We start from the raw sequence: 21189 nt of genomic DNA, 5'->3' as shown, positions 1-21189 counted from the left end.
ATTGACAATTAAATTTTAAGAGAAATTTTGGTGGGAACAAACCATATCCAGGGATAAGAAGAATACTCTATTCTGGGGCTGGGTTGAAACCTTCTGTTTCATGCTATGGCCCCATGCTATGTTCCTGAGGCCCCACTTCTGTTACCCCTGACTACCTAAGAGATTTCCATCTTTTTTTCTTTATTGCCACAGGTGTCCTCCAACTAACATTCTATTTTCCTTCCTTCCTTATGATCAAAAGAGCTTAACTAGCCACAGTTATGGAATATTTCACTTAAGTATTCTAATATTTATAATCTGGGATCAAAAAAGAAGGGAAAGAAGAAGAAAGGCAGGCAGAAAATGGAGAGATAGACAGATAAGGACTTTGCACAGCTGAAGAGAAAAACCGATTGATTGTGAAGCAACTTTTCTATTTATTGCCTGTTAGTGTTGGTATTTCTGTGATTTTGAGATATGACACTGACTTACTTGACTTTTAGCTGTTCCCCCTACCTGGGGAGAGACAGAGCAGAATGAACAGACTTCAACCTTGCTGTAACCTGTTGTGACAGAGTTGATATTTCATTAGTAGTTTGAGGGAAAACATCAGCATTAGTCAAGAATTAGAAAAATGAAGGAGCTTGCCTGGTACTCTACTGAGATATCTAAGTGAGTTTAAATCCCAGGTCTTTATTCTTCACCAGACTGGGGGGACCAACTGCTCACCCCCTCATGAAACAGAACTATGCTCTCCAGGTTTAGAATGCAGATTTAAAGTCTCTGCCTTCTGCAGCAATTTCTCAAGTCTGACATTTCTTTGGAGAAGGGTAGCAAGAATTCATCTAGAATATTGGGAACTGGGAAGTCAACTGATATTCAATCTAGCTTTTCACTTGATGTAGTAGTATCCAAGACACCTGCTGAATGAATATTCCACAGGTAAGCTTAATTTGGTCTCCCTAAATTGTTCACCAGTTGGCTCTTATTCTCTGAAATCCGTGGAGCTGACTTGCTCTATGATTGGTTTTCAGGTGCTAGTAAATAGAACCTGTTTTAGTATTAGTTCCTCATCTTTGACCTTAGAAATTCACTTTTCCCTTTGCCTTTTCACCTGATAAAGCCTGCTTTGCTCATTCTATAGCAGTGTTGGGAAGTGGGGAAAGACAGTAACCTCTTATTGAATATTTGCTACTTTGCAGATACTATGCTGAGATATTTACATGGAATTATTAATATTCCCAACCCATTAAAGTTGGTGGTTTATTCCCATTTTACTGAGGAGAAATTTGAGGCTGAAAAAATTAAATACTTTACCCAAAGTTAACACAGAGAGTAATAGAACTAATACTTGAACCCAGGTCTATTTGGCAGCTGGGTTTAACCATTTTACTATTTGACCAAGCTATGAGTTCATACTTTGGAAAGCCCTTACTAAATTTCAATTACTCAAATATCTAAAATGTTTTCCTTTAGTCTTATTTTTTCTCCAGGTGAAGCTCCATGTTCTTTGACTATTTTTAGATGGATATCATTTCCCTACCCAGTATCATTTGTATTCTGTTGTGCGTCTCCAACTCAACACATGTTTCTGAACAGTTTCTGCATCCAAACAAGCTAAAGTTTTATCATCCACCTGACAGGAGTCAGACTTGCTGAAATTTGTATTTGAGGTGAATGAGTCAGTGTAGAATCTGAGTTCAGTATCTTCGTTTTATTTATTTAATTTTGCGGTGCTGGGAATGGAACTCAGGGCCTTGTATGGGCTAGGCAAGTGCTCTACCACTGACCTACATCCCCAGCCTCTCTGTTTAACCCCTTTGGAAACATTCATAAGGAGGAAATGAGGTGTGGTAACATACTAGCCATTTCTCTTGCAAAGAAAAGCTATCCCATCCTAACAGTATTTTAAAGCCGGTGAGCCTGACAGAGAAAATAAGCAGTGTTCAGTGGCCTAGAGAGCGATCATCTCTTATATCTGCAGAGTTTAACCATAAAATAAAATTTCCAAATGCTGAAGAACCTGAGTGGAACAAATATGGTCACAGGGAGATCCATCTATTTATCTAAGACATTCTCGTGCTGGCTAATGGGCCCCTGAGCTAAATGTAATTGTAAGATTAACAAAAGAAGCAGGACATCATTATTTTTTCAGATGTCAGAGCTCTTCTGGTTCTAAATGAAAAGGGTATTGCTAATTTTATTTCCTTTACTATTACCTTGTTTTTCTATTTTGGGTCAAATCTAAATGAAAAGATGTTTTCCATTTCATATAAGAATGATTTTTCCTTTCAGGAACAGTTGAGAAAAAGAATTACGTGCAGTAACAGCCAGCTCATATATTTTTCTATTACGATGTCATTCAAAATAGTTTGTTACAGGTGACATAAGAACAGAGGAACTAAAAATGATGAGTTTTCTTGATGTAACTGGTTGAATGCAAAATCAAAGACAAATATTTTAAAAATAAAATCAGTATAAAAGGTATCTTTCCAGAGAGAATTTTTTTGAGCTCCACATAAAACTAGCATGCCTATTATTCCCTTCATGTTATTTGTCTGGTTTTTTATTTGGACAGTGGGAATTGAACTCAGGGGTGCTCTACCACTGAGCTACATCCCAAGCCCTTTTTATTTTTTGAGATGGGGGTCTCACTAAATTGCCCAGACTGGTCTGGAACTTGTGATCCTCTGCCTCAGCCTCCAGAGATGCTGGGATCACAGGCGTGCACCACCGTGCCTGGCTCCCTCATGCTGTTTGAATTAACTTCTGTTCTTTCACACGTTTTTATCAGAAATTGCTGGACATGATCTTGTTACTGACCTCCACTCCACTGAATGCAAATTCTAGGCTTTGTTTTGTTATCCACAGTGCCTACAGCACCGCACACAATATTTGTTGAATGAATGAATCCATGTTTGAAACTTGTTAACCACTTACTCTAGTTTAGATCATGGCCTTTATGTTCTTTTGATTTGTTACATTGCTTTTACTGTAGTTCAGTCTATCTCTATGACATATTTTTCTCTCCCTCACTGTAGATTTATTTGTAGATGTAATTTCAATGCATGCTGTATTGTGTAGTGGAAAGCTATTTTCAGACATGTAATAGTGTTTTGTGTGAGGTGTATTTCAACTACTGTTTTGCTAATAAGGTAATAAAGCTTGTGGATTTATTTTTAAAGAAAATAGAGTGAATACAAATGTTTCTTCTCCTCTTCCTTCTCTTAATTACATTACTGACTTGTGTTTTCCTGAGCAGGAGCAGGAGAGACAGGAGGGGGTTGCCAGGACTTGTTCTTAACTTTGGATGCCAAAAAACAAGTATGTTGAGAAGAAAGACTAAGATACCTTGCTCTCTAGTGTTTTCTGCTGTCTGGGCTGAGGAGTGAGATTAAGAAGAGTGAATCCTTGGTTTACCTGAAGTCCAAGCATGTACTGTACAGTAAGAGCTCATTAACTAAGTTTAACCGTTAACTAGGTTTAGGCTAAAATCATGGTTAAGTCTGGTGGATGGACGGGACACAGTGTCAAGCCACCTTGGGGATCTTGCTGGGCCTGCTACCAGAACTCTTGTTTCATTTGGCAATCCAGACAGGGAGAGCAGCAATCACTACTGAAGTTGAAAGGGTCTGGCACAAGGTGTCTAGGAAAATAATTTCATTTCTTATGTTTTTGGAAACTTACTGGGAGCAGTGGATTTCTTTGTACCCTGAGAATCACATGTCCTATTGTTTTGACCTTGACATGGTCATGATATATGTTTGCATTAAAGGAAGAATTTATAGGAAACTCATGTCCATGTTGAATATTTTAAGATTGATTTATTATTCATGCATTTCTTTCTAATTGTGTGTGTGTGTTTTTTTCTTAGATTGCAAAAAATGTTTGGGACCAGTGTAAGTTCTGACTATAAAATCCAGATCATCAGTAGGGACAATACACTTTACTGATGTCATGACAAAATGACTTACCAATCCAGGAATTAGCAAAAATATTTTGGTTTGTTCTTATGAAAGATTTATTTCTTAAAATGTCAAATATATTTAAAGTATGAGAGTGTAAATAGCAAATGTACTTAACACCCCAAATTGAAAAATTAGGAGACTGTATATCTCCCTATAGGTTCAGTAAATAGACATGAAGATATTTTATTTTATAGTCACACATTTTATTACAAATTTATTTTGTGTCCAATAGAAAAGCAAATTAGGAATCTATTTACAAGTATTATATATTTACATATATTACACAGTTGATGAATTTGAAGTAAATTGACAGAGAATATATATGGAAGTCTATGCCACTGTACATGGTTTATTATCATGGTCTTTAATGTAACTGAATCTTTACTGTAATAAATACAGTTCTATATTTACACATCTTATAAAACATCTCATAAATGTATTTATTTAAATTCCAATTTAAAACATCTGATCAAAATAAACATGCTTATATAAAAATAAATCTACCTACTATCTTTTTGGTTTGGGTGTAATGAAGCTAATGTAGGATAACAGAAGTTAAGAATTAATCCTTTGACTTCATATTTAATAATTTGTCTCTTATAATATCTATCACATGTATTAATATAGAATAAGCAGAGGAATAATGTTCCTCACATCAAGTGGTTGATCCAGAGATAATGTAGCTAAAACCAAGGTAAATAAACAAGATAAAATATTACCAAGTCTCTGTTGAGTCCAAGGGATTTTCCAACATTGTAGCTAAAGGGACTAGAGATACATATGTGAGAGGTTTTATGGGTGGACTTAATTTTTGTTATGTATGCTTTTGATTATTATCTTAAGGGGCACATCCATTTGAATCAATGATAAAATCTTTTGCAAAAAATGTGCACTCAATCAGAAATTTAAAAATAATCCCATATTGCTTGCTATCTTTTGTAGGTATGTCCATTGCTGACAATGGACTTCCTTTCTGAGCTTTGGACACCAAGTACTTAAAAGTGAATGAGACAAGACAAATTTCACCTGTTCATGATTGCCTCAGGAGTGATTTAAGAATTTCAATTAATTTGCCTTTCAAAATATTTGTAACCAGTTTTATTCCATAAAGGGTGAAACCCCAGAGTGCTGATTTGTAAAACCCAGTATTTGTAAAAGTAATGCAACTGTGGATGAGTTAATACTGCCTTTCGTTTTCCAAAGACTGATGAGTGGGAAGGATCATCTCTGAAAGCAGACTAAAGCATCTCCATGTAGTCCTTAAAATGAAATCTCGTGGGCCAGAGTTTTTTATAAGTAATATAGGCTATTCCAAACCTCCACATTCCCAATGCTTTCAAATATCTTTCAAGAAATTTTGGGGTTTAAATAAACCCATTTTATAAGCAAGTGAGTCTTCCCAGTTGAACTCACCTTGGTGAGTTTAAAGAGAATGCAATTAAAATTATGGAGACTCTTACTGAAGAACATTTCAATTTTCTTTTTTGATCTGGGTCAATTTCAATAATGTGATTGATTTATCTCTTAGCTAAACAACATACAAGTAGTATTTAGACTCATATTTCACTCTCAAGTATCAATGGGTATCAGCTTTTTCACACTGAGAGGCTTTTGTTTTTGTTTTTAATTTTTTATAGACCTTTATTTTATTCATTTATTTATATGTGGTGCTGAGAATCAAACCCAGTGCCTCACACGTGCTAAGCAAGTGCTCTACCACTGAGCCACAACTTCAGCCCTTATTTGGTTTTTAAACCTAGTTTCAACTCAGCTCTTCTTAGCTACTGCTCTGATGTCCTCAATCTCACATTTTCAAGTTTCTAACTTTTGAAAAAAAATTTTTCTTACTTATTAATTAGAGACATGGGACAAATGCCACAGATGAAAGATGACAGCTTTCGGTCACTGTATAAGCTGGCGATGACACAGAATTGGAAGGCAGGTCGTAGGCTATGCTGGCGCTGGCGAAGGTTACTAAGGCTTGGGTTGAGTCACAGGATTGTTTCTCAACATCATCTGAGTTAATAGATATCAGGCTTGGGTGTTTTGATCTTGTCCAGGGGTGAGTTTGCTTTCCCAAGCTCCCCAGATCCTCCTTAAAGTGGGGATTGAAGAGGATGTAGAGAAGGGGATTGAGACATGCAGGAAGTGGGACAATCACTAGAAGGATAAACTTAATTACTTCAGGACTGATAAATGTGAGGTTTAGCAAAGAGGAGAAGGATAAGAAAGCCACGGGGCAGTAAAGGATACAGTTGGTGAAGAGTAACAGAGCAATGTGTTTCACCATGGAACAGTCCCAGATATTCTCCAGGTCTCCCTTCTCCAAGTTGCAGTAGAGCTTGGTGTAGGCGATGGTCATTATGAGGAAGCAAAGGGAGTTGAGCAAGACGAGAGCCACCATGTAGCCAGTGGTGGTGGGCTCCCCAAAGGGCAGGGGCAGGCAGAGCGGGGAGGCACTGTACTCACTGCCACCCAGCAGGGGAACTGTGGCGATGATCAAGGCCATCAGGGCACAGAGCAAAATAATTGCTTTCAGGCTAGAAAAAGGAGTTTTCATCTCAAATTTTGCAGAACACTTCACAGAGAACCCACGCTCCAGGGCTGCCAGAGTAAGCAGGAAGACAGATGATTCTGAAGCAAAAATGGACAAAAATCCAATGACTTGACAACCAACCCCATTCTCCCACCATGCACCATGCTGTGCAAAGCTGCCAAAAGTGAATGCATCTACGGTGGCCAACACAGTGCTGTAGACACCCATGAGCATGTTCATCACTGCAATGACCCCAATCAACAGTTTTATGGAGGAAATGTACAGAGGGAATCTGAACACTGTTGAAATCACCAAGGCGTTGCAAGAAATGGCCAAAACTGCTATGGTCCACACTCCGATTCTGATCAGCCAGCTACCGAACAGGTGCTCACAGGGCTTGAAGGGGCCTGAAAGTTCAAAGAAGAAAAAGGCCGTGTTTCAAGTTAGGGTTGACAACTCTTGCCAAATTGTCCTTTTGTTTCTCTTAGAGGTCAGTAACAGCCATCATAACCTAGAGTACCGTATGGCATGCTCTACTTTATCAAACCACTGTTGGGATCACCTTGGAGTTTCTGCAGCCCTGACTGGTCGCACCAGGTACTCATGCACACATGGAATGAAAATGGGACCTTCAGTCATTTGATTAAAGGTCTCCAAAATACGGCAGTGTTGGATCCAGGTGAAAAGCTAGATACCCTATCCTCATGTTTTTCATAATGCTTCAATAAGGTTCCATAGGAGGAAAATGAGAATCCTAGGGACATACTTCATAACATTAGGATATCAAGTATGGGGGAGTGTGAATACACATTTCATGAAAATCTCATCTTAGTTCTAGATTGACATTTGTTGTTTAATGCTATAGTTTGGATCTTGAATGGTCCCCAAAGGCCTTTGTAGTGAGGGTTTGGTCTCCAGTTCATGGCCCTGTTGGGAGATGGTGGAACCTTTAGGAGGTGAAACCCAGTAGAACGAAGTTAGGTCACTGGGGGAATGCTCTTGAAAGGAATATTTGGACCCTGGCCCCTATTCTTCCTGTCTCTTTGCTTCCTTTCCACCATGAGATGAGCAGCTTCCTTCTCCATGTGCTCTTGCCATGATATACTGTGCTGCAAAAGACTCAAAGCAATATGGCCAAGCAACCATGGCCTGAAACTATGAGTCAAAATAAACATTTTTCCTTATTAAGTTGATTATCTCAGGTATTTTGTTATAGAAAGCTGACAAACACAGGGAACAGACACAATCTAATTGTTGAAAATAAAATGTTAACCATTGCCAGTTGTCTTTTTTCAACTGGCTCATCTATTTCAGGAAACAGGACAATTTAGTGAATTATTTTTAAAAAACCAACACAACTTATTTATAAAAGCTATTATTTGCTTTCACCAAGTTACTTATGTAAGAGAAGAGTTAATCACTTAAAAAAAAAAGTCAGCAATTATATAAAACAAGCCATTTCAGGCTAAAAGGCTACATTGGTTTAAGAATAACATGTACCTCTAATTATATGCTTGGTTCTTTAGTTTCTATGACCTGAATCATAACTTCCCCACAAAAATTCCATTTGTCAATGGAGAACACTTCCAGGGAATGAACACTTAGTAGTATTTTACACCTCATCCGCCAGGAGGGACACTGATGAGCCACAAGGTGGACTGGATTTTGGTTCTGAAGTGTAGCCACAGTGTTGATGGCATCAGAATCAATAGTGGATACTATAGCTGGGCAGTTTTGATGCCTCTCACCTGGGGAAGGTGAACATTGTACTGAATGAAGGGCTTTCAGGTCTTCCTCAAAATCCAGCAGGAAATCTTCCAGGTCATGCTCATCTGCAGGAAGAAGACCTGGAATGATTAGTTCTGTCTCTTTTCAAGGGACCAAATTCCAGGGAAGAGAATCTTGTGTCACCCTCCAGACACGATCTGTCACAAAGGGAAGTGAAGGCAAGACAACCTGCCTTTCCCTGGGCTTTAGCTTTCTTGCAAGTCTATCAAAAGTTGGGTTCTACTCAAGCTCTTATGACAGTGTTCCCGGGGTGAGGGAGAGTGATCCCTGACTTTGGGTTATAACATATAAGCACTCTCATTCTGTTCTTGTTCCCTGGAGGTCTTGATGGCCTCAATTCTTACTAACCTAAATTAGAGAAAGACTATGGACCTCTCCATTCAGCCACAGTGCAGATGTTCTGGGCTGTGTTTTCTGAGCACAAGAGGGAGAATCAGGGACAGTAAGTTTCAGTCTTCCTGGGAGATTCTGTGTAACAGAGAACAAATAAAAGTAACTACTTGGTGCATGGTTTAGCTATTTATGAAATAGGAGATTCACAATCTAATACACTTTCCTAAATCTGTGGATTTGGTCTTGTGTGGGACTTGGGCACCAGTATTTTTAAAAAGCTTCTGTGTGATTCTAATAGGGGGCTCAGGGTGTAGCATCGCTGCTCTTGAAAACAATCTCAATGAAGGACCTTATCTCTCTAGTTTATTGTGGACCTCCAGGGTCTAGCACAGTGCCTAGTAGAAGGTAGTAGTAATTAGAATGGATGAGGCAAAAAGAGCAAAAACAAAAATAAGAACCAGAGCAAGACACATGCTATGCCCAGAAACAGAAAAAAAAAAAAAAAAAAAAAAAGTGCCAGAGGCCAAGATATCAGCTCATTAAGTCAATACGCACACAGGGAGAAATGTTAAGGTAATCCTAAAACAGACTGAATCACACTTGCTTTGGAAACAACAAATCATTAGGGGCTAAAGAATGAGCGGTCCATTTGTTCAAACTCTGTGCAAACTCGCAGGGTTGGCAGGGAAAGGATAGGGTGCTGCCTGAGGCACCTCCTCATCGCCACAGGTGTGGTTGAGGTGCATTGCTGTCTGTCTAAGTAACGTCTTCCTTCAAGGAGAGCCAAGGGCCTCACAGACATTATCTCACTCCACCTTCCTGACAGATACCTGTGTGGGGGGTGGGCAGGGAGAATGATTTAGAATTAGTTGGATAAGAAGCTGAATTCTTAAGCCCTTCTGTTGAAATACAAAGGAATCACCCCAGGCCACAAGAATAAAAATAGATTTTGTCTTCTGGAGAAAAAGTTTCAGCAGCATGCTTGAAAAAATTTCCCACAGGGATGGATGGTACCCTTCTCAAAGTTTATGGAAATACTGATGTCAGTGATGACCCCTTAGGACAATGCATGATAAGGAGGATCTAACCATAAATATAAATGTTAAGAATTCACCAACAGAACAGATGAACTTTTAGAATAAATCCCAAGGGAGTTTTCTCTTTCTCTGCAAGTGTTTCTAAAGGGGGCTTGATTCTTAGCTTGCTGGGTTGTTTACATAAGGACTGGTCTGAGTTCAGATGATCTGTTTGATGACTTTTCTAGACTTTTCCAGTCACAATTTCATCACTGTTGACACAGCAGGATTTACCTTGAACCAGAACCATCCCAGCATCTTTCCTATGAAGGTCGTCCGCACTGCTGTTGTCACCTTTATTCCACTGACTGGGGATTTTATAGATGTTCTCACACATTCCAAATGCGCAACACTGGTAAGCATAAGGCATTTCTATAATCCTTTAGAAGCACGAGACAAAAAACAAAACAAAACAAAAAAAAAACACAGCTTGAAAGATGGGTCATCAAATGAAGTGTTTGTCTTTTCCTATCCAACAATTCTACTCTTGGATTTTAGCCTAAATAAATAATCTGAATGTAAGGTATGTGCATAAAGATGTTCATTACAGTGCTACTTATAACAATAATGGAGTTACTAAAAATTATCACCACAAAATGTTGGTAATTGCTGAAACTGTGTGAGTCAACTTCCATCACTCACGTGATAGAAAATTTCCATAATAAAAGGATTTAAAAATGATAGGAAAATTATGGTAATGTTATGATGTAACATGAGTTAAATAACTAAGACATGACATAAATGTCTATGCACATTTTGATTCTAATCACTAAAAATAAATGAAACAAAGTTTAGAAAGAAAAAACAAAAGTGTTTGGAGGGGCACTTTTAGATTTTTTCTCTCTCTTCCATTTTACAAATTAACTTTTGGGTTATATTACTTTAATGATATTGAAAGTATATTAAAAAGTATTGTGTTTAAAACATATATGTATATGTGTGTGTATATATATATATATATATATATATAAAATCTTTCAAGATACTTCTTTATTGCTAATAAGCATAACACTACTTCCCCAAACAAGTATTCATTTAGCACATTTTATTATAACATAAACACAAGCTAGATCAATTAAAATCTATAAACAGAGTACCATAATGTTATAATGTTCTTTAATTATATGTCCTAGTTTATGTCCCATGGATCAATGGTTTTCAAACTCTTTCCATGAACTTTGTAACTCTGGGAGGCATCTTTGAGAAGGTTGCCCTCATCCCACTTCAGGGCTTGTCCTAACCATGTCCAGGGGCGGGGGACTTGAGGGCATGAAATGCAATTCAAAAGTGTCTCATGACCTCATAAATTTAGAAAACCACTATAACATGTTTATTATTTCACATGACTACAAACGTATCTTATTAGTTTTAATGACAAACTCACTTGAGTTCTGGAAAGTTTTCAGATGATATCAAGGTCTGTAAGGCATGATTTCCTGTTAATTTTAAGTGAGTTAAACCATGTAACCCAGTTACAGGAAAAGACGACAGGAGGTTGGACGATAGGTCCCTGCAAAACATCAAACGACAATTGGCTTTTAGTTTGTGTTAGCATAAAATGTTTGGGTTAAAAAAGCAACCTTAAAGATGATTAAACTGCTCAATAAAAACTTCTAAGCAGCATCCTTTAGTCTTTTTTTTTTTTTTTTTTGAGTCCTTACTCTTAATGGTAAAAGTAACCATTTTGGTTTTAGCTCTTGACAACTTTTCTACTTGTAATATTTGTAATCGGAATTACAGGGGGAACAATTTTAATTGCAACCAAATTATTCTACATTTGGTTCCATTTTGCCAAAATGGAGACATCTAAAATCAAGGGGAAGGTGTTATGTTTATTTGAAAATTGATAGGAATGAAAGATAAAATATGTCGGGGATTTATTCCCTTCCTTCTTGTCCTAAGTTCTGACCAATTCTTATTTCTCTATTAGGTAAGAAAAAGGAAGAGGAAGGATCAAGAGATGGAAAGAAGAGGAGAAAAAAATAAGAGGGGGGTGGACAGGAAGGTTTTCCATTAGTCAAATGGCAAACAATAAGAAAGGAAGCCCTTCAGAACTGAATTGACATATTTTTCCGTTCCACCTGATTAGTCAGCAAAAATGGACTTCACCTGAATAATCAGAACCAGCTGTCACTCAGATCTCAATTATCCACTTAAGGCCCATATGGCCCTGGAGGAGCAGAGGAGCTCCTCCCTGACTGTGACCACAGCTCAAGGTGGAGAACACAGAGGACAGGCAGTCTGTGCATTGTGTCTTCAGCAAAATCAACTTTTTTTTTTTTTTTTATTATCTAGATGGTCCCCAATTATTAAAAGACATGCCACAAACAAGTAATGAAATACTCACAGCTTTATTAGTGATGGCAAAGTAGAAAATGCATTGGGGTGAATAAGGGCGATTTTATTCCAAGCTAAATTTCTGTTTTTCAAAAAAGGACAAAAGAGAAGATTACACATATATATAAAGAACATGTGAGGTTTTACCATATGTATTCAGTCCTCTATCAAAATTTAATTTCTATTGAGACCAAGAACAATTAGCTCATCAAACTGTCCTTCAGATGAAGACATTGGTAGTATAAAATGACTAAAGAGAGAACTTCAAATCAACTTTGTTTAAAGCAATCAAGACCAAGTCATTCAGGTAGATAGTTTAGGTTTTTATTCTCTTCTTGCCTTTAATATGGCTATAAAATTTTATTTGGGCTTTTCTAAAATGAGTGGGGGTAGGAGATAGGAAGAGAAAAACTTCTAAGAGTCTTCTTACGAGCAAGTAAATTTTAAATTATAAAATGTCCCTGGATAAGTAATAAAACTCAAGTTAAAATTTGTGCATATCGCCCATATATGTCAGACCCTGAAATAAACAAAAAGATGCTTTGAAGAAAATTTCCAGGAAAGAATACTGATATATATATATTTTTTTTCCTGTTGTACTGGGGATCAAACTCAGGGCCTCATACAATCTAGGCAAACTTGCTACTGCTGGCCTGGAACTTGGATCCTCCTGCCCCAACCTCTCAATTAGGCTGGGATTACAAATGATTGCCACCATGTCCAACTTCTGATAAGAAAATTCTTACCTAGGATATGAATAAAATAGGGGCAAACTTATGTTTGTCTTAAAATTCCTTGGTAGCAAAGAAAAACTATATTTTATGGGACAATAAAATTCGCTTGCCATATACGGAATGAAATGTAGACAATTTAGCTGAAATAATATCTTTGTCTAAACATCTATAAGTCATTAGAGATATGAACTTCTATATTTTAAAAAGGACTATGAATTTAAGATTTTTATTTTTAAAGTTTAAAAATAAGGGTAACTCAAATATAGGCATTTGAGAAAATTGAAAGATCCAAGACAAATTTCCTCAGGTGAAGATGTTTATGACACTGGGCCCCTGAGTTACCCTGAGTGAGTGTAATATCAGAATATTCACATTCTTTTCTTCATTGTAAGTTTCTGGCAACTTTGTCTAGTAGGAGATAACTGTACTTATGTGGGTATGTCTCTGTGTCTTCTATCCTGTGCCATTGGTCTACCTGTCTATTTTGGTGATAATACCGTGTTATTTTTGTTACTATTGCTCTATAGTACAGTTTAAGGTCTAGTATTGTGATACCTACTGCTTCACTCTTCCTGCCTGGAATTGCTTTGGCTATCCTGGGTCTTTTGTTCTTCCAGATGAATTTCATGATTGCTTTCTCTATTTCTATGAGAAATGTCACTAGTATTTCAATTGGAACTGTGTTAAATCTGTATAGTGCTTTTGGAAGTATGGTCATTTTGATAATATTAATTATGCCTATCCAAGAACATGGGAGATCTTTCCATCTTCTAAGGCCTTCTTCATTTTCTTTCTTTAATATTCTGCAGTTTTCATTGTAGAGATCTTTCACCTCTTTGGTTAGATTGATTCCCAAGTATTTTATTTTTTTGAGGCTATTGTGAATGGAGTTGTTTTCCTCATTTCCCTTTAGCTATTTCATCGCTTATGAATAAAAATGCTTTAGATTTATGGGTCTTGATTTTATAACCTGCTGTTTTACTGAATTCATTTATGAGGTCTAGAAGTTTTCTGGTGGAGTTTTTTGGATCCTCTAAATGTAGAATCATGTCATCTGCAAATAGTGATAGCTTGAGTTCTTCTTTTCCTATTTGTATCCCTTTAATTAGAATATTTATATTCTTATTTGAAAGGTTCGTTAGGGGCCTTTCCTCCTTTTTCGGAGGAAATCAGAAGTCTTTGCACTGATCTCAGAACAGAAGATGGCAGCTAAGAAGCATGGCGGGTGGGAAAGATACAAATGGCAATGGGGCTCCTGGTCAAGGAGCAAGAAGCCCGTCTTCTACTGAGCTGCTCCAGGAATGTGCAGCCACTGAGGTGAGTAAGTAACATCATCTGTTAAAGTCTCTTTGGCAGAATTAAGAACATGGGCATCCTGGGGAGCTTCACAGTAAGCTGATCCTGCCATGGGGCATTATAGTGATTTGACTGGGTTTTAAGTATAGAAGTAAAAATTTAGATGTTCAAAGAATGGTACTTCCTGTCCCATTTGCACATGCTGAAATCTCTGCAGCAGCCCTAAAGGCATCATTTCCCACACCCCTGTCCTATTCTGTTTGGTTTCTAATGGAGACCCCAGAGGACAGAGGTCAGGTCAGGGCACTTGTGGTCTGCTCTCTCCCTGTTTTGGAAGCTTATCTTTTTTTTGTTGGGGGTGGTGCTGGGGATTGAACCCAGGGCCTTGTGCTTACAAGGCACACACTCTACTGACTGAGCTATCTCCCCAGCCCGGAATCTTATCTTTGATGACATCTACATAGGTTCTCAGTCACTGCATCCCTCTCCATGCTCAATCTCTTTCTTGCTCTGGAAACACCATTTTCTCCCAGGATCTCTTTAGCCCTGGTCTTGATAATGTTGCTGGTTTCTGCATACCTAAACCCTTGCTTGCTCACTGCTGCACCCATGTAAGTGATCCTTTGTTTGAACCATTGGCGACAGAATTTTGTTTCCTGCCAGGATCTTCACTGATATACTCTAAAATGCCATACACTTATTCTAATAATAACAATACCATTACATACTTACTGTGTGCTGGTACAGTTGTGAGATTTTTACATGTACTATCTTATAACCTTCGACACCTCTAAAAGGTAGATACTACTATTATCCCTGTATTACTGATGAGGAAGTGGAGATATACGTGGCAAGTCAGTTTCCTAAAGCCACAAAGTAATCTCAGGAGCTGGATTCAATCTCAAGTACACTGGCTCTAGAGTTCATGATCTTTTGCTCATGTTTGAATTCTTAAGTAAATAAATGAGAGAGCCACTGCACTAAACTCCATGGAAAGAAGACAAAAAAGCTCTTGTTTTAGGTGGGGCATAGTTCACCTGATGACAATGCCAATGTTAAGTCCTATAGTAGAGAATGTGCAAAGTGCATCAGAATGGAGAGGGCTCAAAGATAGACCATTGTTCTCATGGAATGGGCAAGGGGTCAAGTCAAGGGTGGGGAGGAATCCAACAGGCAATGGGAAGGGGAGACACAGCAACCCATGTAACAGGACTAGGAATGTGAGGGAGAGAGATGTGGTGAAACCAGGAGTTTGGAATCAGATTTTGAAGAGAGGTGGAAAATTGAGTCTTGATCTTGAAGACAGTAGGGGAATGGCTAGAAGGCGTAGAAAGCAGGGAAGTTGTGGACTTCTACGTAAGAAAGATTGCTTTCACATCTCTTTGGAGAATGAATGTGTGGAGGCCAACAGGAGGAGGAGGAGGATGGAGATCCTGGTGCATCACTACAGGCCTGTGGTGGAAGAGTGGAGAGAAGGAATTGAAGTTGGCAGAGTTAGGGAGTGGTGGGGTGTGAGGTCTAAGGAAAGGAGGAATTCAGGGGGACTCGCATTTAGCCTTCAGAGTCTGTGTGACATTCTTCTGGTATCTTTAGAGATCGGCCTGTTAAAGTAGAACTGACTTTTGAAAAGAGCCACAACTCAAACCTGCTGAATAAGACAGGTAATGAAAGTAGATAATGCATATATGTATATATATATATATATATTTATTTATTTATTTATATTTTTATGTTATATTTTATATTATATATATTTTTAGGAAGTAAAATAACTTACACAAGTAGACTTAGTGCAAAAGTAAGAAAAGGGCAACACACAGAAGTTTTTTGTGGGGCAGGGAGACAGAAGAAAGTGAATAAATGAGGTAAATTTAAAATGTTTTCTAAGATGTGGAAGTATTTTACCAAAGGTAGAGTTGCTTAAATGTTAAGAAACACTTTAGAAGTCGGTGAAAGAAAAGGTTTTTAACAGACATACTTCATTCTAAACATTACAATATCATCACCATTCATCAAAAGTCTTGTTAAATTCAATTTCAGTACAGAAAAAAATTAACTATCATTTTATAAAACGTTTTTCTTTTTTTAAAATTAAAATTTAAATAATTTAATACCATTTCTTAATTTTAAAAATATGCAATGTTTTCAATCATCAAATGGAATTAAATAATTGTAAGTTATATTTCTTGAGTAATGGAAACATTTTTTGCTCTAACCTTAAGGAGCTTGATAAAATGCAGATGCCCAGGCCACACTTCAGAGATTCTAACTCATGAGGCAGGTGAGGACCTAAGGTCTGCATTTTTCACTATCACCCCCAGGTGATTCTTAAGCACTTTGAGACATACAAAGCCTTAAACTAGGAAAGAAAAGCAGGCAAGAAGAATTGTATGATCATCCCCTTTTTGTATGCCAACTGCCAATTCTAGGCTGTGGAACAGAAGCACATTGTATATGGGCTTTTCAACAACTTGGTCCCTTATCTTTTCATCAGATTTGCATGTCTGCTGACTAGTAGAGAGCAGAACTGCAAACTTACTACTTTTGAATTTATTCCTTGAAATTATCAAAAGCAAAATATTTGCCTTTTCATAGCAAATACATGACCAAGGCCCAACAATGTGAATATGGAGTGAAAAGAAAATATTAGGGAAAGGCCCTAAAGAGAAGGAAAGTGCTCTGTGTTGTGGCAGGTGCTGGGCCGAGGTGGTACTCACAGAGATCGGAGGCCAAGCAATTGCTGAAAAGTGTCAACTTTAATTTCATAGATTTCATTATGTCGGAAGTCACTGAAATGACAGAATTCCAAGGATTGATTTCAAAGTTATAGGTTTCAAAGATCACAAAGTTTTACAGAGAGATTACCTGTGACAATGAAGTAACTGTGTTTGTTTGTTTAAAAAACAATATTACAATTTATGCACTTAAAAAAGTTGCTGTCTTTCAAAGCTTCTGAGTCCCTTGGGAAGATATAAAACCATATTCCAAACATGTCATCATCATTCAAAACACTTGAGGATGCCTCTCCTGGCCCTGCCTTCAGAGTTTTTCTTGCGCTCTTTGAAAGTCTTCAGGAATGTCAAATCTTTACCCTTTTTTGTTTTTAGAAAGATAGATTTGCTTTATTTTTCTGTCTTAATCACCCCAAGGCTGTTAGAGAAAACTGAAGTGTGAAAAGTAGATGGTTAATATTGTTTTGGTGAAAGTGAGGTCTGATTATAAAGCCATAGGCTGATGCTTTGTAGGAGACATAATTTTAAGAGAGGAATGTCAAAATGTTTCATGTGTAACTAGCATCTATGCCACTTCAAATATGACAAATATGGAATCTCTAAAGATGGTAGTTATGAAACAAACCCAAGTCCCTCCATATTAAAAATAACAATACAAGTCATTTGATGTATACATTTGGTTCTACTTGTAGAAGAAGAAAAATTCCAAAACTCAGACAACCTCAGTTCATTATTTCACAGAGTTGGGGAGGGGAGAGCAGATGCACATTGAACACTGTGTTGATATTATAATACAAAGCATCATAAAGTATTATGGTCATTTTCCCAGTAGTCTAGGTGCTGACGGGATCACACTTTGTGTGTATAAGAAGAAGCATCTTGTGTCTTGCCAGTTAGCCACAGGATAAACCTGAGTTTGGGTTCTTGTTTTTTGGTCAGGTGACTTAGAGACTCTCATAGACTTACATTTTCTGAAGTTTTTGGCAGACTGAAAAACTGGGTAAATCTTCTAACAGGTTGTAAGACAGATCTCTGAAAAACAGAAGGTGTGAAAAGTTAAATCTTAACACATTAATTGTAAGGAAACAGCTTCTCTCTCCTTTTCCCTCCAAGATGTTATATCCCCCCCGAAGGCCGACTCTAGAAGTTTCCACAGCCCTGCCAGGCAGCAGGTAGTCATAGGCATTATTGGATTAAACAATGGATTCCAATGTTTACTGAAATATAAATATTGTAATTCTTTAATTGATTTAAATAATTTACTTACTGTATTTATTTATGTCATTAGTGATGATCTACAATGTTCTAGTCATTTTCTTACTGAAATTAGTACAAATTAAATAATCTGTCTCTAAGAGCCTCTGTATCTCTGTAGCTAAGAGAAATCATTGTTGGTTCTTTAATGAACTTAAAAACAAAACCCAACAATTCAAAACATAGCACTAACTTTGAAATCAATCACTATAGGTTGGGGATGGAAATCTAAGAAAGTCTTCAGCCCAAACGCAACAAATTACAGAATAACAAAAACATCTGGATATATTTATAGTATAATATAGCTAATCTAAAACAAGTCATGGTAATTTGCAGAAAGTTAAAAAAAAGAGAGAAAGCTGGTAGATAAAGTAACAGAGATATATTTTAAAAACCTCTCATGTTTTAAAAGTTATTGGCTAATCAGGTAACACATTTCCATGCCTGATTCTAATTCTTAATACCAGATCACCACTAAGCAACTGAAAAATTCATGCTGCTTTCTAGATACTTTAAAATTATTCTGTTCTTATAGTTGATCACTTTATCTTACATTTTTTTGAGGAAATGGGATTTAGATAGGAATGGAATTCAGTTATTATACATAAGTAGTTTGAATAAAGCTATTTGCAGATGCAAATTTGTAATTCATACTAGAAGTTTGAAAAATACTCCCCCAAAATCCCAAACAACCACACCAACAAAAAATTCCACATCTGTGCAAAAATATACCTGATTACCAATATAGTATATATTTTCTTGAAAAATAGTGAATGTATTAAAATAAATACACGTATTATCAAAGATGATGATAATTTGGTTCACTCACCGGTACAGGCTGCAAATGGGGTTAAGCCTATCTTGTGTACATCTTAGTAGAAGGTACATAAAATCTTCTATATAAAGACTTAGAATCGCCTCTGTCTACCTTCTACTTAATAGTTTTCATAGCTAACATTGATCAAGCATTTTTTATATAAAGGCACCAGGTTTATAGCTTTACTTGAATTATCTAATTTAATCCTGTGACCAGTTTATGAAGGAGACACTATGATTATCCACATACAGTCTGAAATGACTTACCTAAGATTACCAGCTAGTAGGTGGGGAAAGTCACACATAGCCTGAATGGTGAGTCAAGCAATTTCAAAGAGGGTGAAGGAACTTGGGGGCAACATAACACATGTATAGTGAAATTTCCTCAACCAAAGGAGGGGCTGTCTCAGACAGACTTTCAAGTGCATAAAGATCCTGTATTTAGGCCATGGACCTGGTTCTAGTCTCAACTTCTATTCATTCAACTTGGTTGAGAAGCACTGGTATCTTTCTCAGTTCTCTCCTTAAATGGGAAGACACCTGCCTTGCTCATCTTGCAGGGGTGTCATGAAGGGCAAAAGACATTACAAGCTGAAGTGTTTTAAAAATAAGATATTGTTGTTAATGTATTTGGATTCTTTGGGGTCTTTCAAAAATATTTCAGAAAAATAGGTTTGGGAGTCTATGCTCTGAATGCCAGTTGGCCTTCATTCCTACCATTCTGGACCTGAGCAGTTTACCATCCACTATACGACACAGAGGAAACAGATGCAATTTACACACCGGCTCCCTTCCTTTCAGTTACATTATGTGAAATATGAATCAGGTAATTGAGCCAGATTCCTCAAGAAATGGTGATAATTATATTTATTCAGGGTTTCATAAGAAGAATTCTAAGATGGCCTCCCAAATTTCTGCTACTTGCTGGAAAGAAAGTTCTCCTAGTTATTCAAACTGACTGTATTTCAATTCAAACTCTGTTACTTTCTTGCAATGTGACTTTGACAAATGTGTTTAACATTCTTAATTCTCAGTTTTCTCATCTGGAACTACACCTCATGAGGCAGCATGGGGTAAAGAAGGGAGACTTGCTCTATCTCCCTTTCTTCAGACGTGAATGACTGATTTCAAGCCTGCCACGTGGTGTTACTGTACACCATATCACTGAATAACGGGTGACTACGGTTGAGGGACAGATGAGGCTGGATACCCAATACATTTTTAGGAAGCAGGTTTATTTAAGCTGCAGCAGTCCAGAGGGGCTAATGCCTAAAAATCTCTGGATCCCGAGTCTGGAAATTCTTTGAACTTTATGCCCAGTGGGTCGGAACTCAACAGTTATTCTTTGTCCCATAGTCTTAGGTTAGACAGAGGTTTTACAGGTTTTTACCAAGAAAACAGAGACAGTATCTTTAGCACAGCAACCAGCTCTCTTTGAGGCAGACTAGATCACACCTTTTGTCTGCAAACCTGGCACTTACACGAAAGAGGAAACTTCAAATCACAATGCTCAGAAATCCTGCTGACTTCTGTAAAATCTTATTGGCAAGAAAAGAAGCTTATATGTTACAAATATGGCAAAAGATTTACTATGGTAGGGTCTTTTGGGTGGGGGTACCTGGTATGTTTCACAGTGACAGGGCAACCTGGGGATGAGAGAAGGCAGAATCATGTGGCAGATATTCCCATTCTTCTACCTGGCATATATAGTGCTGGTTGGCATTTGGGTACTAAGTAAAGCCTGTAGTGAAATTATAGGCATTTATCCATGATGGGTGTCTACTATGTGAGAGTAGAGCCATGGCAAGGGACCAAGGGCCCCTTCATTAAGCCCAGACAATACTTAGGAGGAAGGGAGTAGAGTTGAGGGGGTGCGGAGGGAGAAGACTGAAAGTAGAGGGTTAAAACTAGGCTTTTCAAATCCCTATAACTCACTTTTAATAAAACATGGGAAAGGAAGGGGGAAAAGTCCCAAATCAATAGAATAACATAAGCAAGTTGCTTAATGATCAGGTGAAACCTTAGAACATGGCACCCACAACTACTCCAGAAGAATGTTTGGTTAGCTTTACCAAGGTTTGTGCCAGCTCAAAAACTCAATTTCTTATTTTGGTATTCAACTTGGGTTGGTGATCCAGTATGTTATTTTGTTCTGCTCTGCAAAATCTTTAGAAGAGGAAATGAAGTTATTTTGGCTTGTTCATATTCTTTTTCTGAAAGGAAACATGTGCCAACTGGAACTCTAGTGGATGACGGTTAGCACTTGGAAACAGGTCACAAGGCCATGGTTACCAGGGTTATGGTAGAAAGCCTGGACCAAAGTAGACAATAGAGGAGGAC

At 37.5% G+C, this 21189-nt stretch overlaps 1 protein-coding gene across 2 annotated transcripts in view; it reads right to left on the bottom strand.

Moving 5' to 3' along the window:
* Nucleotides 1-4139: 4139 nt before the first annotated feature.
* LGR5 (leucine rich repeat containing G protein-coupled receptor 5) overlaps nucleotides 4140-21189 on the bottom strand; it is a 120075-nt gene continuing 103025 nt past the window's right edge. For both annotated transcript variants that reach the window (XM_079142405.1, XM_079142406.1), the window contains 7 exons: nucleotides 17746-17811; nucleotides 16765-16836; nucleotides 12028-12099; nucleotides 11065-11190; nucleotides 9915-10060; nucleotides 8232-8315; nucleotides 4140-6890 (listed from right to left, as the gene is read on the bottom strand). In XM_079142405.1, the coding sequence (XP_078998531.1) occupies nucleotides 5803-6890; nucleotides 8232-8315; nucleotides 9915-10060; nucleotides 11065-11190; nucleotides 12028-12099; nucleotides 16765-16836; nucleotides 17746-17811 (1654 nt within the window). In that variant the 3' untranslated portion in view covers nucleotides 4140-5802. The remainder of the gene's footprint in view (nucleotides 6891-8231; nucleotides 8316-9914; nucleotides 10061-11064; nucleotides 11191-12027; nucleotides 12100-16764; nucleotides 16837-17745; nucleotides 17812-21189) is intronic.

This window comes from Sciurus vulgaris, assembly GCF_902686455.1.
Source record: "Sciurus vulgaris genome assembly, chromosome: 5".
Lineage (NCBI taxonomy): Eukaryota > Metazoa > Chordata > Mammalia > Rodentia > Sciuridae > Sciurus > Sciurus vulgaris.
Note: the sequence above shows the minus strand (reverse complement) of the source record. Positions and strands in the feature narration are given on the sequence as shown.